This window comes from Camellia sinensis, chromosome 3, assembly GCF_055761805.1.
Source record: "Camellia sinensis isolate YWXY chromosome 3, ASM5576180v1, whole genome shotgun sequence".
Classification (NCBI taxonomy): Eukaryota; Viridiplantae; Streptophyta; class Magnoliopsida; order Ericales; family Theaceae; genus Camellia; species Camellia sinensis.
In genome coordinates this window covers 83249280-83267730 of record NC_138963.1, presented here as the reverse complement: position 1 = coordinate 83267730, position 18451 = coordinate 83249280, and the positions used below count along the sequence as shown (strand labels likewise).

General features: G+C 36.8%; 1 protein-coding gene across 1 annotated transcript; it reads right to left on the bottom strand.

Moving 5' to 3' along the window:
• Positions 1 to 3229: 3229 nt before the first annotated feature.
• Positions 3230 to 13903, bottom strand: CSLC6 (Cellulose-synthase-like C6). The gene is made up of 5 exons (XM_028209407.2): positions 12893 to 13903; positions 8163 to 8471; positions 6143 to 6433; positions 5942 to 6055; positions 3230 to 4368 (listed from the first exon to the last, which is right to left on the bottom strand). Exons 1-5 carry the CDS (start codon positions 13595 to 13597, stop codon positions 3739 to 3741), a joined length of 2049 nt encoding a protein of 682 aa, XP_028065208.1. The 5' UTR covers positions 13598 to 13903; the 3' UTR covers positions 3230 to 3738.
• Between the last annotated feature and the right edge of the window lie 4548 nt (positions 13904 to 18451).

Genomic DNA, 18451 nt, shown 5'->3' with positions numbered 1-18451 from the left:
CATACAAAGGCTCCCCCAGTTAGAGAATTTGGGAATAATCTTAACTTCATATCGTCATTATTGGTAAATTTACCGCATTGAGCCGCGAACCTAGCAATATGTTCAACCGTTGACTGGTTTCCATTCCCATAAAAAAGGACAAAGTCTGGTATCCTGAAACCTCTTGGGTATTCATGTACCCTATCTACCCATTCTGGGTACGGTTTCCTGTACACAAGAGTCTGAATCCCTCGAGCCATTGGTCCACACATCTCTCTAACAATATCAACAATTTGGTCCCTAAGGACCACATTTTGTGCCTCTTGAACCACCACTAGAGGAACAAACACAGGATTTGGTGGACAACCCTATGTCTGGGGTCCTCTTGGTCCATAGGGTGGTATGTTTGGGACTGGTTGTCCTTGTGGTGCTGGCTACTGTTGAGGGTATGGGTGATCCCTTCGAGCCTATCCTGCAAAAGGACCTGCAAAAGGTGCTGGAACAGGTGTTGTGTCTCTTCTAATTGCAAGAAACCCTTCTAACCCCCCGGGTATAAATTTGAACAAAGGATTAGTGAACCCCCTCGTACCAGGTATGGCTTCGAACATGGGATTTGGAAACATCCTTACGCCATTTTCCTGTGTTGGACCAGATCCACCAATTTGCATGGCTTCACTGTTGAGTAAGGAGGCATTTTGATTTGTCACAGACCTCGAAAGAGGCTCATACCAAGACTGAGGTGATGGTCTTTCATTGTTTTGGTTACTAGTTTGACCATTAGTATGTCCATTACTCTGCATACGCTGTTTATCTCTAGCCAATCTTTGCTAAGGGACATTTGAATTTTTCTCTATATCTCTTGCGTTAGTTGGTTGATGAGTGTTCATTCGATCCAAAAAGGATGTTGCCCATCTTTCCATTGTGTTCATTAACTGCTGTCCCATAGCATCTACTAGGCTACCTCATGGGTTCATTGGCTGAGTAGATGGAATAGTGGGTGGTCCAATTCCTTAGCCTCATCCAATATTATGAATATATGGTACTTGTTCCGAAGTGCTGGTATGTTCGACCATAAGTTCTGATAAAATAGGCGTTTCCACAGGATGTGTTATCACATTATCCTCTGGATTAGGCATTTCTACCTCTCCTTCCACGCCTTCTTCCAAACGTTCATTTTCTCTTTGTCTCCTACGTCTAGCCATTTCAATTAGTCTCACTGGGCGTGCCAAAAATATATGTTGACTTTTTGGCTTTTGAAGGTTATTTTTGTAATTATGAGCATGCCAGCAAAAATCAATCAGTCCTTACAGAATATTAATTGCCAACCAATTATCAGACGATTGCGTTTTAGTTCTTTCAGCCTCGATGAAGAGGACTTTTACTGGTGGCTTTGTTTAAGAGAATTAAGCAAACGATGATTAAATGAAGAATAATTGTAGTATTTCATTAAGCAAAATGAAAGACTTACAAAGATCCAAATCAGCCTCTTATAGGTTTACATCAACAAGCTACTTGAAAACTACTTCTATGAACGAAATGCAGTGTAGGAATTTGAAGTATTGAAATGTAAAAAACAAGAAATGTAAAACTGGAAAGGAAATAAAGTAGAATAAAACTGATTTTTTTTATCTGAGTCTGGGGGTACTTTCTGGGCCCTTCTCTGCTATTTATATTTCTCACTGAAAACCATCGAACTGCACTTCTAACCGTTCCATGATCGCTGATTATGTTGTCTTATAGTTAGCTCTACTATGCCAATATCTGCAGCTAGGCTTCCCTCCTAATTTTGAATTTAAATACAAGTAACCATTGAAACCACATCATTTTGCATCTCTTTACTGATCTAGTGCTACGCAGATCTTATAAAAACTAATATTAACTACCACGTGTATGATTACGATCGAAGGTTTGAATCGTTTTCCCGCATTGCCCTTATCTTGTCACGTGTCGAATCGTGATTGGCTTATACAAAATATATACCCAACAATATGATAAAAGTAATAAAAGTAAGATTTAATTTTGTGTGTTAAATATTTGTTAATTTAGAAAATGAAATGTTGTTGAAATCGTATAAAGTGCGGGTTAAGATATTTGTTATGTAGATGTGGGATTTACTTTACTATCTCTCTCTCACTGGGGCAAATAAAAAAAATTCTAATTTATGTTGTAAATTAATGTATGACACTAACAAGGGAAATTTTATTTTACACACTTATTTATTTCAGTGCGTATGCTTATTAATTTAGTTATTGACCATACATTTTGAAAACTCCATTGAAGATCCTCCATTGCATTATTGAAGGTGAGTATGTTCCATCCATTTTTAAATCTTTTGTGTCATCTATTTACAATCTATTTTGTATTTGCACTCCATTAAAGACACTCGTTTTTTTCTTCGAATATTTCTAATTTTGTACATTCAGCACTGATTTACCGAATAAAAAGCAATAATTCGGCTATTAACTTCCGAAATATTAACATATTTTCAGAACTTGATTTCTGAATTTAATTGTTTAATTCAAAAGTTGAGTTTCGAATTTTGTATAATTGCAATATGCCAATCCTTTACTTGCCTTGTGGTGTCAAGCTGGTAACAATTTTACTGATTGTTTTTCCAAAAATTTCAGGTGCACTTTCCTTGAATGATGATGATCAAAATGTTTCTCGACACTGTTTTCTCTTTAAATCAATATAAATGATCAATAATATTTTGAATGGTGATCTAAAAGTCTCAAAACTTGAGAACATATCCAGGCTATATCGAAATGAAATCGAAAGTCTTTCTTTTGTTACTTCAACTGGTTAAAGCAAACCCACTGTAGATATTGTTAGGGCTATCTAGAAACAATGGAAGTGGGAAACAATAGATAAATTAGGGATTAGGTCTCTTTTTTGTTTTTTCTTAAAAAATGTGCCTGGAGATTTAAAAAAATAAAAATAAATAGTAAGTGTACAAAGAAAATTTGAATAATATTAAAGGTGTAATTAAATATTCATTATGATCATTTTACTTTAGAATAACTATTATTAAAATAATATTTCATTAAGTGTGTACGAAAATAAATGTGGAAATAAAATTTCCCCTCTACCCTAGCAGTTAGAGCGGATTTGAGTGGTATGGCCTTGAATTTTCGCAAAATATACACTGAAGATCCAATTGAGTGAAGCTGATGGAAATACAAGCAGGGCTCTTCTCAGGGCTCGTCTCAGCAAATGCACATTCTCCATTCAACACTACAGTACAGCTGAGTTAATCGAACCGAACTCCAAAGGTAGTGAACATCAATTAATTACCGACACTAATTCAATCAAAACATATGTTATCGTACATGCCTGTCTGTCGTGACAACAAAAATAAAGAATGAACAATTTGAAAATCTAACAATGCAAAAAGTATACAGAGCGGCACTACAAACAAACAGCCCCTACAGAAGAATCCCTGCTATTTTCTGAACTCTTTCCTCCATGGCTGAGACAAACAACTTTACATCAATTTGAGTCTATATGACTTTGCCTGAAAGATTCATATGGCAATTCTTTCCCCCAAGTACATAAATAAGCTACAAATATGACCGTGAAGACAGTGAATTGCGTTATCTGGGAGCAGAGAACCAACATGATATATATGGTCAGCTACAACTGATTATTGAGCTTCTAGAGCTAGTCTTGAAGGCTGTGGTCAATGTAGCTTCTCATCCCAGGCTTAAATCCATGGAAAAAATATATATTTCTTCAACACTACGAGACATAACAGGAAAATTAACTCACCTGTTCTCCAATCAAATCAAGACCAACAACTAGGAAAGTGATCCCTTGAAACAATAGGAAGTAGAAGTGAATCCCCTGCGCAGACAACAAGCTTCTCACCGAGGCACTCAATAAAATAAACGCGAGAGCAAGTTCCTTCCTGTACAAAAGATTTCTTCTACCCTTCCCAGATTTCTTAGTCATCTCTAATTTATTAAGCTCGGCAAGACCTGATTCTGAGGAGGATCTGTTACGTTGCACTAGAGGTTCAGACTCATTTTCCATAACGGCAACTAGGTCTGCTTCTGATGATCTGCCCAACTTCTTAGTAACTATCCACTCATAAGAACTTCCAAATTTAAAGAGTCCTGAAATCATGGCATTAAATTTGGTCACAGACATAGTGTTCTCAAATAGAAGGAAGGGCACAATGAATGGGAATGACCGTGGTGCTGGAAGGATATTCAAGACGGACATGATTCCAGGGACATAACAAACTACCCAAGCAGGTAACTGAGCTTCCGGCAGGAACATGCTCAGAGGAAGAATAATGCAGAAGAGAGTGAATGAATAGAAAGGCAGGATAAGCTTCCGAAGGAGGAAGAAAAGAAATATCATATTGGCTTTCTTGACCACACTCACCTGAAATGTCACATAAAGATTATATTAAATATATATATATAAACAAACAGTTGAAACAAAATTACATGATGTCTACAAGGCTATAAATTGTTAGTTGCTTATTTTTAGGAATTCTTGATATTATTCTTGATTGTGTGTTTGCACAATCACTTCCCTCGCTTACATGGAGTTGAGGAGATTCAGTCAACATTTCATGCTCGAGACAACTTCAGTTACACTATGTTTGAACAAATTTGCACATTTACTAATTAGGCATTCAAAAATCCATGTAACATAGAATCTTAGGAAATCAGTGAGCTTGGCAAAATTGTAACGTGTTACTCTCTACCACTCCTTTGAATTAATCTCACTATCGGCTTTGTTGCCACAGGTATCTAGTTGTTTCTTCAATGGGATTTCATGGTTCAAGTCTTTAAAATCTGCAACTAGGTTGAAGGGTTGAGTGAAAGCCAGGTGAATATAAGCATTGCATGGAAAGCATCACAGGAAAGACACCTCCCATGGATAGGGCTGTTCAAAAAAACCAGTCAAACTTGTAAATCGAACCAATCCGGTCCAAACTGCCGGTTTGGTCTAGTTTTTATTAGACTTAGTTTTGGCTCTGATTTCGAAAATGATCTAAGCTTTCATGTAGAAATCCAGCTTCTATTGAACTAGCTTAGCTACCATTGCCAGAAAGATGAAGACAAAAGGTGCGAAGCGAGTCTTTAAGCCCTAGGAATGAAAGATCCCAAGATCCGTTCGAAGCGGTCTATTTCCTTGTTCCAAGGCTTTGGTTATGGTTGTGAACCGAACCGAACCGAACCGAACCGAACCGAACCGAACCGAACCGAACCGAACCGAACCGAACCATTATATATTTATTTAGTATTTTTTAATATTTTTGTATCTAAAAATAAGAATATGGAAGTTACTCGTGAGATTTAAACACTAGTCTTGATTGTAAAATCGCCAAACTCTAACCAACTTAACTAAATTAATTGTTGTTAGTATGCTTATTATTATAAATATATATCACATTTCTTATTATATAAAATTTCCATAACTGTACAAATTGACAAATTCTAACCTACTTAACTAAATTAATAGTTGTTAGTATGTTCTACTATTATAAAATATATGTCATATATTTTATTATATAATTTTTCCATAAATGTAGAACCAAACCGAACTGAACTAGTTTCTATGGTTCAATTACATAAGTTTAACAGTTCAGTTATGGTTCCAATATTTCTGGAAAGTTAGGGACTGGTTCGGTTCTTGGTTTACTAAAAAACTAGACCAATCCAATCCGTGAACAACCATGGGAATATAAGCATTTCTGGGTTAAATGATATACATATTTGCCTATACTTCCTAGTATAGTCTCATTATTGGGAAAATATTTTATCATACGCATTTCTTTATTATCATAGAAAACAATGGAGCTTATTTATGAGTTCACCACAGAATCTTATCCTTGTTAAATTCATTACTGAATAAGTTCCAAATTCAACTAATAATTAGTTTTCTACGCTACTTTTTTCATAAGCAAAATTGCAATAAACGTTATTATCAGATAAACTTTCCAAACCTTTGAATGGATTATGTCCATGAAACATAAGCGGAACAATTGCATTGGACCTGAATGCCAGCGATATTGCTGCTTCTTGTATGCTGCATAGGACTCTGGCAATTCACAAAGGCACTGCAAAAATAGACACAGGTGAACACCAGAATACCATCCAATCTCAAGAGTACGTAGAAATTTTCAAAATGTTGATAAATAGCAAACCTTAACATCATTCAGATATATAAATTTCCATCCACAAAGGTGAGCACGAACAGCAACATCCATGTCCTCAACAGTAGTTCGTTCCAACCAGCCACCAGATTCCTCGAGGGCCTTGATTCTCCATACACCAGCAGTTCCATTGAAACCAAAGAAGTTTATGAACACTCCATTGACTTGTTGTTCAACCTCAAAGTGGAATGATAAGTTTATATTTTGTAATCTTGTAAGCAAGTTCTCGTCCTTGTTGACAAAGGCCCATCTTGTTTGCACCAATGCAAGATCATCATTTCCCTTGAGAGAGAGAGAGAGAGAGAGAGAGAGAGAACAATTTAGTAACAGAAGAAGACTGGTAATTTCTAAATCCTCTTTCTTTTTTTTTTGACTGGCACAGAGGTGTTTGGATCAAAGCCCGACTAATCCCCAGGGGTGCACAGGCTTTTGGTAAAGAGTTTCCCGCAAGTGTACCATGGTTAATTCAACCAATCCAATGGCTCCAAGGAATTGTTAGCACCTGAGAGGTTTCAATCCCTGAACTTTGGAGGGAGTACACCTCCAAAACCCAAGGCCTTGCCAATACATCAACCCCTTGGGGTTTTAGTAATTTCTAAATCTTGAAGACCCAATGTTTTAAATCAGCATAAGAAAGTAAAAAAATCTGTATATAACAGGTATGTATTTGTGCATGTATAGATCCAATTAACTTGATAAAAGCATGAGATACGGTCTGGAAAATATTTTTGGCTTTGGTGAGTATGGGAAAAAAGACAAGGCCAGTAGTATATACCAGACATCATTAAAGACCTGTTCAAGGGAGAGAACTAGTGTGGAACGGTGAAAAACAGAAATAATAGAGTTTTAGATTAATTTAGCTTCCATAAAATATCAAATTTGGATCAGCGTGTGTTTTAATGATTTGTAAACCAATTGTGGATTTGTTAAGAATAAGTCACTATATTAGTATATCATATTCATAGTAACATAATCATGTAAGAAGGATCAAGAAAACCACCATGTATTGAAATTACTGGAATTATGGTAAATATGTTTTTTACTCAACAAAGGCAAGGTTCCATTCAGGGTCAGGAATAGATGGTCTCTACAACATTAATAAGATAGAGCAAGACAAAATAACAAATAGAGCAAGACAAAATAACAAGCAGAGCTGCGCACATGTGTTTTTCGATGTGCATACAAATCAAGGATATCTGCATGCAATATAAATTTCACCTACAAAGGTGTCATGTCCAAGTTGGACATGTGTCATACATCAAAACTTTCCAAGACGTGTTGGATACAAGCTCAAAACGTGTCATTGTTTTTAAAATATTTTAGACCTAGACAAGCTTTGGACACTTGGGAGACACACATGTCAATCACTTGAACACACATGAAACATATTATAAATTTGAACAAAATAACTTGCAAGTTATAAAGATAAAAGAAAAAGAATGTAAATTTATATCTATTAATACTTCCTCCTTTAAACTCTAGGAATTAATGTTATGTTGTATTTCTTTTTATTTTTGAATGAAATATTCATATTTATATATAATATTATAGATATACAAAACTATATATTTTGCGTGTGTCCCTCACATGTTGCGTCCTATATTTCTAAAATTATCATGTTGTTGTATCCATGTCGTGTAGAATGCCACAAACTTTGTTGATATAAGCCAAATGATACTTCAGAAGAATATAAACCAACTTACACATCTTTTCCCTTTAATTTTTTGGACATTTTCCAACACATCCTTTACCACAGTAGATGGACTGAATTACAGGACAAAAAACTACACAGTTACTATCCTCTTGTCCACATCAGAAATCAATTCATGACTATTCTATTTAAGAAATTTGTGTCTGTACAAATACAAGCATTAATACAATATAGGCATACCTAACTTTTTGATAGACAGCTTCTTAATGCCTAACCTTTTCTTTATTTTAAGGAGAAAACAACGTTGATTTTAAAACCTGCTAAATCCTATAGATTGCTCCAAACAAATGGTAAACTTACCTTAAAATAAGGAATAGTTTTCTTCAAGAAATCTGGTGATGGTTGAAAATCTGCATCAAAGATTGCCACAAACTCATAATCTTTGACATAATCGCAACTCATTGCAGATTTAAGATTTCCAGCCTTATAGCCAGTCCGGATAAGACGATGTCTATACAATATGCGCACACCCCTCTGCTGCCATTTCTGCACTTCTGCTTGGATGAGGACTTGAACATCCAAATCATCAGAATCATCTAAAATTTGTACAAGCATTCTCTCCCTTGGCCAGTCCTGAACACATACTGATGCAATGGATTGTTGGTAAACCTGTAGGCCACCCCAATTAAGGTATTTAGAGTCACTGAAAAAGAAATTCAAAACTGTATAAGGAGAAACTGCAAGTTACAGAGAGAGAGAGAGAGAGAGAGAGAGAGAGAGAGAGAGAGAATACATAACTGGAAGAGTTGAGAGAAAAGAATGAAACAGAATAATATGCTCAAGTAAAATCAGGTTTACTCTAATGGATTAGACAAGATATTCAGCTTTCCAATTGTTTCATTTCTAAGCACATATTCAATTAAGCACTCAGAGATGGACTCTACCACTGAACCTCCAAGAATGGAGCAAACACAAGAAAATATTCAAAATGAACAAAATGCAAAGATAAAGTTGAAAAACAACACTAATGCCACAACAGCTGACCTGCTCTTATAGGCTAATGCTTGTCCATGTTAACAATCATGGATAGATACAAGACCAACATCCAATGCACAGAGCTCACTTGATTCCTTTAAACTTGCTCAATTTATTGAAATGCTGATAATATTTGCTTAATTTTTATTGTCTAGTTGCTTAAATCAGTTTCGCATCATGGAGAATACTTAACATTCATTATGCTAAACAGTGGCAACTACCTAAAAATTGTAATTGAATCAAATTGAAAGTAGAGATCCTGCTACAAAGAAGCATTTGTGTGTTTTCTTTGAAGTTAATTTGGTTTTAAAAAAAAAAAAACATAATTGAATATTCCAAGATATTTCAGCACATGGATCGTAAAAGTGCTGAGACACTATCCAATAGGGTCAGCACCACCGACTCTCACACCACTAGCACCTGCACAACTGCACCACATAGCAGAGACAGGGACAAATCTTGTGCATTACCATCATCAAACTTGGCACTTCCACCCTTTCCACAAACATATCTAGGTAAACAAAATGTACAGTTTTCAACAAATCTTTCAGCTGGCAATTAAAACAACATTAAGCTTTGTAGTTGACAATTAAAACAAAACCAAGCCTTGTGAATGTTTGTTCCCTGTGTTGCACAAATATGAACATGGAACACAGACTCAATGACATTTAAACATGTCAACGAGGCAAAATCAATTCGAAAAAAAAGAGAGAAGGGCACAATGAGGACACATCTGGATACATAGCTACAAATGGATTTGTACGAGTAAAAGAGATGATCCAAATGAGGCCTAACTAGAAGGGGAGGGATATACCATGTCACATGAATTCTTCTAAATTTGTGAAGTACCCATGTCAAACACTCAACACTTCGGTGAAGGTATGAGATACATCACTGTCATGTAGTGAACATGCATCAAGCAAGAATGTCTACATGTCCAAGTTTACTATATAGCTATACATAAGACTCTAATGTAGACCAAGTGGCTTTGTGATATTTGGCTCAATTGGATCAGAATGTGGCAAAAAGGTAAGTAAGTTCATTCAACATTGATGGATTCGCTCCAAAAGGCCTATGTTTGATGGAAAACGACCCAATAGTCAAGACTCATTGCTTTGTCGTGACCTAAGGTGCTTTTGGGGCGAATTCCACCATTTAGGCCCTCAATTTTACATTTTATCCATTTTAAAATTTTTATTTTTTCAATTACTTATATATAGAAATTTTTTCTTATGGTTGTCGTTTCTAATGACATGTTTCTTTAGGTATCTAGTAAACAAATGTGACCTTAACTTGAATTTTTCATTTTTGGTAATTTTTTCATTTTCTTTATTTTTAGTTTGATTAGCAAGGAATTTATTACTGTGGTTGTTTCCTAGTAGACCTAGGTTTGCATTTACATTGTAAATTCAGTTGGAAGCATCTAGGGTATTCAGTTTTTTGATTGAGATTAATAAATTCAGAGAATAATTCTCTAAGTTATCATTGTTCGTTATTTGCTCTTGTTGCTTTGTTCATTTCATACACCCTTCCCTGCATTAGACTCATTTTTTGCATAAAATGTGTGTTGTTAGTTTGTAAGCTCTGTTATTAGAATCAGTGGGTAATCCATACAGGTTATGTTCGATTCAATGGGTAATCGATACAAACAGGTTATGTGAATCGCCAATAGCTATGAATCGTAGTGAATCGGTGAACCGAATTGGTGAATCATAAATCGATTTGATTTGATTCGATTCGCTAAAATCGATGTTTGACTTTCTTTTTTGGTTTTTTATTGTTGGAAAATGGTTCACACAACCTTTTTAAGGTCTTTAGGATTACTATATGTCATCTTTTGACTTTCTACCTTCTTATTTACACTCAAATACTTAAACCTTAGCGGAAAAAAAATTGAACTTTCTCTCTCTATAACATTCTAGGCTTACATATTCAAATTTATCTAAGTACTTCCATTTATAAAATGAATTTTTTGAAGGCATCAAGTAAATTTTTGAAAAAATTTGAAGATTTTGATTTTTTAACCTTGTAAAAAGTTAAAAACATTGTTGTTTAGTTATTGTTACTTGAAAATTGAAAGTTTGTCTCTGTTTGCTTTCTTTATTAAGAATGGTTGATAAGAAATAGTATCTAAAAGGGAAAAGGTGAAATGGTAAACATGAGAATCCGTGCTAACTTCTTACCCAGACCACATGATCATCATTTAAAATAATATTTTCATTGATTTAAGTCTAAATATTTCATATTTATTAGATATATAATATCTAAGTGTGTAGCTATATTTTTTCATGTAATTTAAAGAAAGTGACCGAATCTTTACGATTCACGATTGGATTCGATTCGGCACAATACCATTTTGATTCACAATTCGAATCCCGATTTGACAACTATGGTAGGCACTGTTTCACCGTAAATAAATTATGGTATTAAAAAAATGAAATTTAGTTGCGTCATAATGTCCAACATCTAAATGTGTGCCCATGTAAAATAAGGGATATATCAAGGCTTCAGTGGGTAAATTGACCCAAGTGTTTAACATTCGGCAAATAAAAGGGTATAATTTTTCCCTTACAAATCTATTCAATATCTAAAACGAAATCAACCTCGTAGAAAAGAAAATATGCATCAATACAAATGCCAACTAAGTGTCTGAGATTTCATTCCAAATACAAAAACATCTAGAATTTGAGGCACATGGGGCTAAGGGTCGTGGACAGGGGTTGGCGTCCTCGCATGAGACCCCACATATATCTGTTTTGTACTAGTGTCCATGCTCATAGAAAGTATAAAAGACTTTTACCCAGGAAGTACTTTTACTTTATGGAAATACAAATTCAATTGTTCAACTTAATCAAAATGTTTGCACTCTCAAACACTAACAGATTAATCTCACTTGTAAAGAAACTATTTGAATTTTCCATCCTTAAATGATTTTGAAGCTTTCATCCTAAGTGATTACAGTTTGCAGATACTGCATGTGGGTGTGTGAGTGCGGATATACGTTCATGTGCATATTCAAAATGATATTTAGTTGTATTCATCAGCAAAGTGGAAATTTATTGGTCACGGGATGAACAGCATAATATGCCGTTGCTAATGATTAGCCACTAATGCATCAAAAAAATGTTCACACAAAATGAAGATTGACATGCTTTCGAAGCATAACATACTTGTTCTTCCACCTTTTAAAGAAAAAAAAAATGAGGTGCAATTGTGAAGTTTGAATGGGCTGCTGTTCGTCTTGTAAACAGTCATTCAGTGTGAAAAGTGTCCAACCCACTAACCAATCATACAGAGAATTTTTTTACGTACAACGGTGGGCGCAGAGAATCAACTCGTGTTTGCTTAAAAACCATGAGGTGATGAGTAGGTAAAAAATTCCTACCATAAATGGAAAGTAAAATAATGCCCCAAGTAAAAAAGAAAATTTAACAGCCACCACATTTAATAGGATATAACTAGATAGTTCAACATCAACCTTCATATGATTGACTGTACAAATGGTTCCACAAATCATAGCAAGGACGGAGAGAGAAAAAGGGATGAAGAATTTGATGTATTAAATTCATCCTTACTCTGAGCTGATGGCTAGCCCAGTGGGTGGGTTCTTGTATGCCCACTCATGATGCGGGGCTCAACCCCTGGCCCCTACTATCAATGTATCACACGAACACGAACATAATAAGAATGTACTTAACATCAAACTGTCCTTGTTGGGCATAGTGGTCCTAGTAGTTCCACATAAGACCTATAACGACAATTTTGAAATGATCATCCATCATCATTCTAGGTTAGAGTAGATATGCTTGCTCGCTAGAAATGGCAACATAAATTACAGTAAAATCTATCAAACACGTTTGCTTAAATGTTTATAGCAAGTGCATTTAATCAAAACAAACAAACAAGGTAGGCTAAAGTTTCAGAATTGGAAACAAAATTTACTTAATGTAGAGCCAAGATTACTGTAATCTATCTAGAGCTAAAACAAAGTACTAAAAAAAGAAGCAAGCAAAGCAAGTTCGCACAGTAGGGATTCGAAACCTACATCTTCTTACCTCCCTCTCATTGCACATTGGAATCTGCACCATCACCATCGGATAATCGTCCACATTCATAGCTTGCTCGGAATCCTGGGAGTAGTCCATGACGGCAACAGGCTTCAATCTCCGAAATTTAATCCAAAAACATCCAAGCACCAAAACTAGTCGATCCAGTGACTGAACCAAGAACAAAACCACACACACATTGGTCAAACTCTGCAATGCCGGAGCCAGATATTTGGCCCTGATATGGAGCCAATTGGCGTAAACAAGTTGCACAAAATCCACCACCTCCGCGGCGGAGCCCACGGTGGGAGGACTAAAATGCCATCCCTTGAAGTACGCAACGAGCTCCAAGACTAGCAATGCTAGTACAAGGATCAAGAACGCCTTGATTGCGCGGTACAGACGGGATTCGGGGCGGCGAGAGTGCGAATCGGAGACTGTGATCCGGCGGTTAGCGGTACGGAGTAGGGAGATGAATCCATTGGTGAAAAATGCCAAGGAATTCGCGATTTGGTGGAATCGCAAGAGGCAGACCCAAGAGAGCTGACGAGCACTCCGAGTTCGCTCCTTCTCCACCGTCCGATCGGCGGAGGGGCTGCGGATCTCGACGGTTAGCCAGCTAGGGTTTTCGGATTTGTCGAAGTAGTCGTGGTCGTGGTCCTCTCTCTGCTTGTTCCACCATTCTTGAAATTCAGAGTTTGGTGGTCGAGACATAAATATGAATTTCCAGATCTACCAATAATAATTAAATCTGCATATGCTTTCGTTCTCAGTGAACCACCATTGTAGCTTCTTTGTTGTTGTTGTTGTTGTTGTTTTTGTTGTGTTTCTCTCTCTTCGTGATCCGGAGGAGGTGAGAGAGAGAGAGGGGGGTTTGAGAGGTTGTGCTAAATATAGTAAAGAGGTCTGGTGAGAGAGAGTGCCACCAAATTTAGCGGAGGTTTGCTCTTTTATTTTTGTTCATCTCTTTTTTATTGCTTTATTTTAAACATTTTAGCAGAGCTGATGATCATGTGCGACAAAGGTGCAAATGAGTAGTCCTAGGATTATAAAAAAAAAATCATAAAAATGTTCATAAAAAGTTTTTTACTTTTAAATCACATTTATAATAAAATATCACATATTAATAATAAAAAAAAAATTATAATATATTTCATAATATTTCTTTTTTTATGTTTCCTAAGATTATTCTTTGAAAATTTCACACGCTTTTGATCTCCACGCTCGCTGCTACCTATGATTTCCAGCATGCTCGGAGCGCGTGAATGTGCCGGCGCGTCAGTGTTTGATTATTAGAATGGAAAAATGCTTGGGAGCACTAATTAGTGCTTCCACTAATTAGGTGGCAGTGGGTCCCGTCATTAATGATGTGATGTTTTGGTCTTGGAGTTGTTTTTTTTTTTTTTTTTTTTTACTTTTTTAATGCATTAGTGCTATTAGTGGTGATATTTTTAGTGGGATGAATCATTGTTGATTAGAATGTAACCAGCGACCTGGACCTGGACCAAGACCACTAGATCATTACAAAGTTGAATAAAATTTAGGGTAAATTATAATTACGCCCTTAAATTTGTTTAAAATATAAATTATCTTCTGTAATTTAAAAAATTATAAATATTTTATTTTTAAATTTTTTTTATTTAACAGAATTAATTAAAAAAATAAAATTCATAATTACTCTCCTATATAATAATAAAATTACTTAAATTATTAATTGAAACATATTTCGAATATCATTAAAAACTATTAATTGACTTAATGATTTATTAATAAAATGAGTGATTTGTTATAAAATTAGAAATCTTAGAGGTAAAATGTAATTTCCAGAACCACAAAGATAATTTGTATTTTAATCAAATCTCATGAGGTGTATTTATAATTTACCTAAAAATTTAAGTAGAAAATTGATAAAAAAAAAAGTTTAATTTGATATTCTTCAAAAATTTTGTCATATTTTTTTAATGTTCAAACGGATGTTTTGGAGGTCGTCCGGATATGAATAAAAAAAATTATCAAATTGCCTTAGGTAGACATCTGGGTGGACATCCGATCCAAGTAACAATTTAAATTTAATGAATGGTCAGACCTCTCTCCATTTAATGAAATATCTGTCTCTCTCTATTTGATATCACTTTGATGAAAACATTGAAATTCATTTTTTAAGATTTTTTCATCAAATTTGAATTTGATAACAGATTTAAGTGAAGGTTAGAGATGGTCTTCGAGTATCTCCAATGCTAATTGTCAAAATAGTATTGCCAAAGTTATAATTTGGCATGCTATAGTAGCAAAATGCCAAATTATAGCAATGGTGTTCCAAATGTGCAATGTCGTTTTGACATATTTCCAACCAATTTTCCCTCATATTTTTTAGGTGGTGTTTGGATATAATATTTTGAGTAATTTTTTTTTTTTTTTTTTGTCTTTTATGACTTTTTTTTTTCTTTAAAAAAATTAAATATTTACAATCTACCACAAATATAAAAAATTTAGAAAATATATATATATAAAATCCACCCCACCATTCATGTCCAACGACTCACAACTACCCTTGCTTTTTCTCTCACTTCATCTTTTTTAGAGAGAACTCTCTGGAACACCAAAGAAACAAGCATCACTGACCCCCCATTCACTCTTTTCGTTGTCAAGCTGTCGTCTCTCTCTTCTCTCTCTCTTCATCATTCTCTCTCATCTTTTCCCCACCACTACCAAATCTTCATCACCACAACCACGCCCCTCTTTCTTTCTTTTTCTCTCCATCTCTGTCTCATACAATCCCAGAACTACGCCCCTCTTTCTTTTTCTTTCTTTTTGTTAAAATACAATGTATTATTGATTGATGTATTTGATTGATGTTTACAATGATCAGATATATAGAAGAAAATGTGGTAGTAGGTGTAGGTGGTAGGTGGAGTGAAGTGGAGGTGGTAGGTGGAGTGGGTGGTAGTGGAGGTGGTAGGTGGAGTGGTGATTTATTATTTACAATTTACATTAACAGCCCCCCTCAAACTCAAGGAGGATAGGTACTAGCCAACTTGAGTTTGGAGAGAGTAACAAAACAGAAAAATAAGCTGACAAATAAAATTAAAAATGGGATAGGAGACACTGTATGGTTGTGTCAGACCGTTGTAGAAGACACGGTATGGTCGTGTCGGACTGTTGTAGCAGACAGTTTACGGGGTCATGTCGGACCGTTGTAGCAGACACTGTGTGGTCGTGTCAGACCGTTGTAGAAGACAGTTTATGGGGTCATGTCGGACCGTTGTAGCAGGACAGTTTACGGGGTCATGTCGGACCGTTGTAGAAGACAATTTACGGGGTCATGTCGGACCGATGTAGCAGGACAGTTTACGGGGTCATGTCGGACCATTGTAGAAGCTGACCGGAATCAATATCGGGACAGTTTATGGGGTCATGTCGGACCGTTGTAGCAGACACTGTGTGGTCGTGTCAGACCGATATAGAAGACAATTTATGGGGTCATGTCGGACCGATGTAGAAGACAGTTTATGGGGTCATGTCGGACCGTTGTAGCAGACAGTTTACGGGGTCATGTCGGACCGTTGTAGCAGACACTGTGTGGTCGTATCAGACCGATGTAGAAGACAGTTTATGGGGTCATGTCGGACCGATGCAGAAGACAGTTTATGGGGTCATGTCGGACCGTTGTAGCAGAGGTTGTGGTGGTGCACCAAGGGGGCGACTTAGGGAGTGCGCCATGAGCGACTTATACATGATACTGTGTATAACCCCCCCTCAAACTCAAATAGGTGTGAAGATAGAAACCTATTTGAGGTTGAAACAAAGGGATTGATAAAGCTGACTGGTGTAGAAGACACTGTATGAGTGTGGATATAGGCTGCCCAAAAGATATACATGGATATAGATATCGAGCCCTCAAAAGTCGCGTCCTCAAAAGGTGTGCCCAATCTTTTAAAAGGCGTGCCATCAAAAGGCGTGCCATCAAAAGGCGTGCCATCAAAAGGCGTGCCCAGTTTGTCTGGCGTCAAGAGGCGCGCGATGCGCGTGGCTGCCTCGGCTATTTAACCAAGACGGAGCCTGAGGCCGAGGCAGAGGCAAAAAACCTGTGAAATCCTCTGAAAAACTCTTCCGTTTCTGAGAGAGAGACTCTGTAACACTCTATTGCCCAGAAAATGGCGTCGTCGTCCCGTGGTCTGCTCACTCTCTTTCCCGACCTCAACGAATCAACAAGAGAGATAACTGGGGCGGTGGCCCCTGAACCTCAACCAAGCGCTTCCGGTTTTGCTCTGCTGAACTTTCCGATGCGGTCTGTGGAGCAAAAAATGGCGGTGCAGTCGGATGTGGAGGCCAATCAGTATACGTTGAAGTCATGTGTGGAAACCATGACGGCGGTTACAAACTTGTCGCACCGGCTGCAGAGTAGGACAAATGAGGTGCAGCAGTTAAACGCCCAACTGGCTCTGCTCCAACGCATGTATAAGGATGCGCGAGCAGAGATAAGTGTGCTAAAGGCAGAAAATAAGGAGCTGAAGTGGAAGGCAACCGTGATGTTCCGATTTAGAGGGCCGCCATATGCTGCAGTGGAGGAGCAGGGAGTAGTGATTATGCCCAGTGGAGTGGGAAACACGGAGGCAACACCGGCAAGGGCCGCCCAGGACGGAGGCAAGAAGAAGAGACCGGCGGCAGAGTAGAGAAGGGAAAATCTCACTGTGGGTGTGGTGGTTTTGTTTGTGTGTTTTTTTTTTTTTTTTTTTTTTTTTTGGATGTAAAATGGTGAACGGGGGGAGTCCCGACATGAATAAAAGGAGTGTGGTGTGCAAGTTCGTCTTCTGCCTGGTTGTTTTTTTGTTTGTTTGTTTGTTTTTTTTTTTTTTTTTTTGTTTTTTTGTTTGTTTTTTTTTTTTTTTTTGTGGTTGTGCAAAAATAAAAAAAAGAAAATAATAATAATAATAATAATAATAATAATAATAATAATAATAATAATAATAAAACTAATAAGAATGGTCTGTGCAATAGATTAAAAGAAACATAGAGATATATATAGAGAGATATATTAAAATAAGAGAAAGTGAAGTGGGAGGGATTAAATAAAAAAAAAAAAAGAAAAGGGGCTCTTTATGCAGGTGTATGTCGGCTAGTGGAGAAAAAGAAAAGAAAAGAGAGGGTGTAAAGGGAGACATGTGGGTGATCAAAGAGAATAAAAAAAATAAAGGGTTTGAAAGTGGAAAATAAAGAAAAGAAAAGAAATGGGGAACATGTGGGGATGAAGGGATCGTTGACAGCGACGAGCTCAACATCGTCTCGTTGCAGAGCCAATCTGGCCACCAACCGGCCAAGCCTTCCAAAGCCATTGATGCCGATCGTGATCTGGCCCATGAGCTTAAGGGAGAAGAGGGAACAGACTGCAGAGAGAGAGTGAGCGATAAAGAGAGAGAGAGAGGTATTCGCAGAGTGGTTCCCGGCTGCGGAGCAATGTGTTGGCCATGGATACAAGTGAAGAACTGTGCAGGTGGAACAGCTGGCGTAGGCGACGGTGCGGGAGGCGGAGGAGATGGTGGTGGAGTGGCCGGTGCAGCGGACACCACA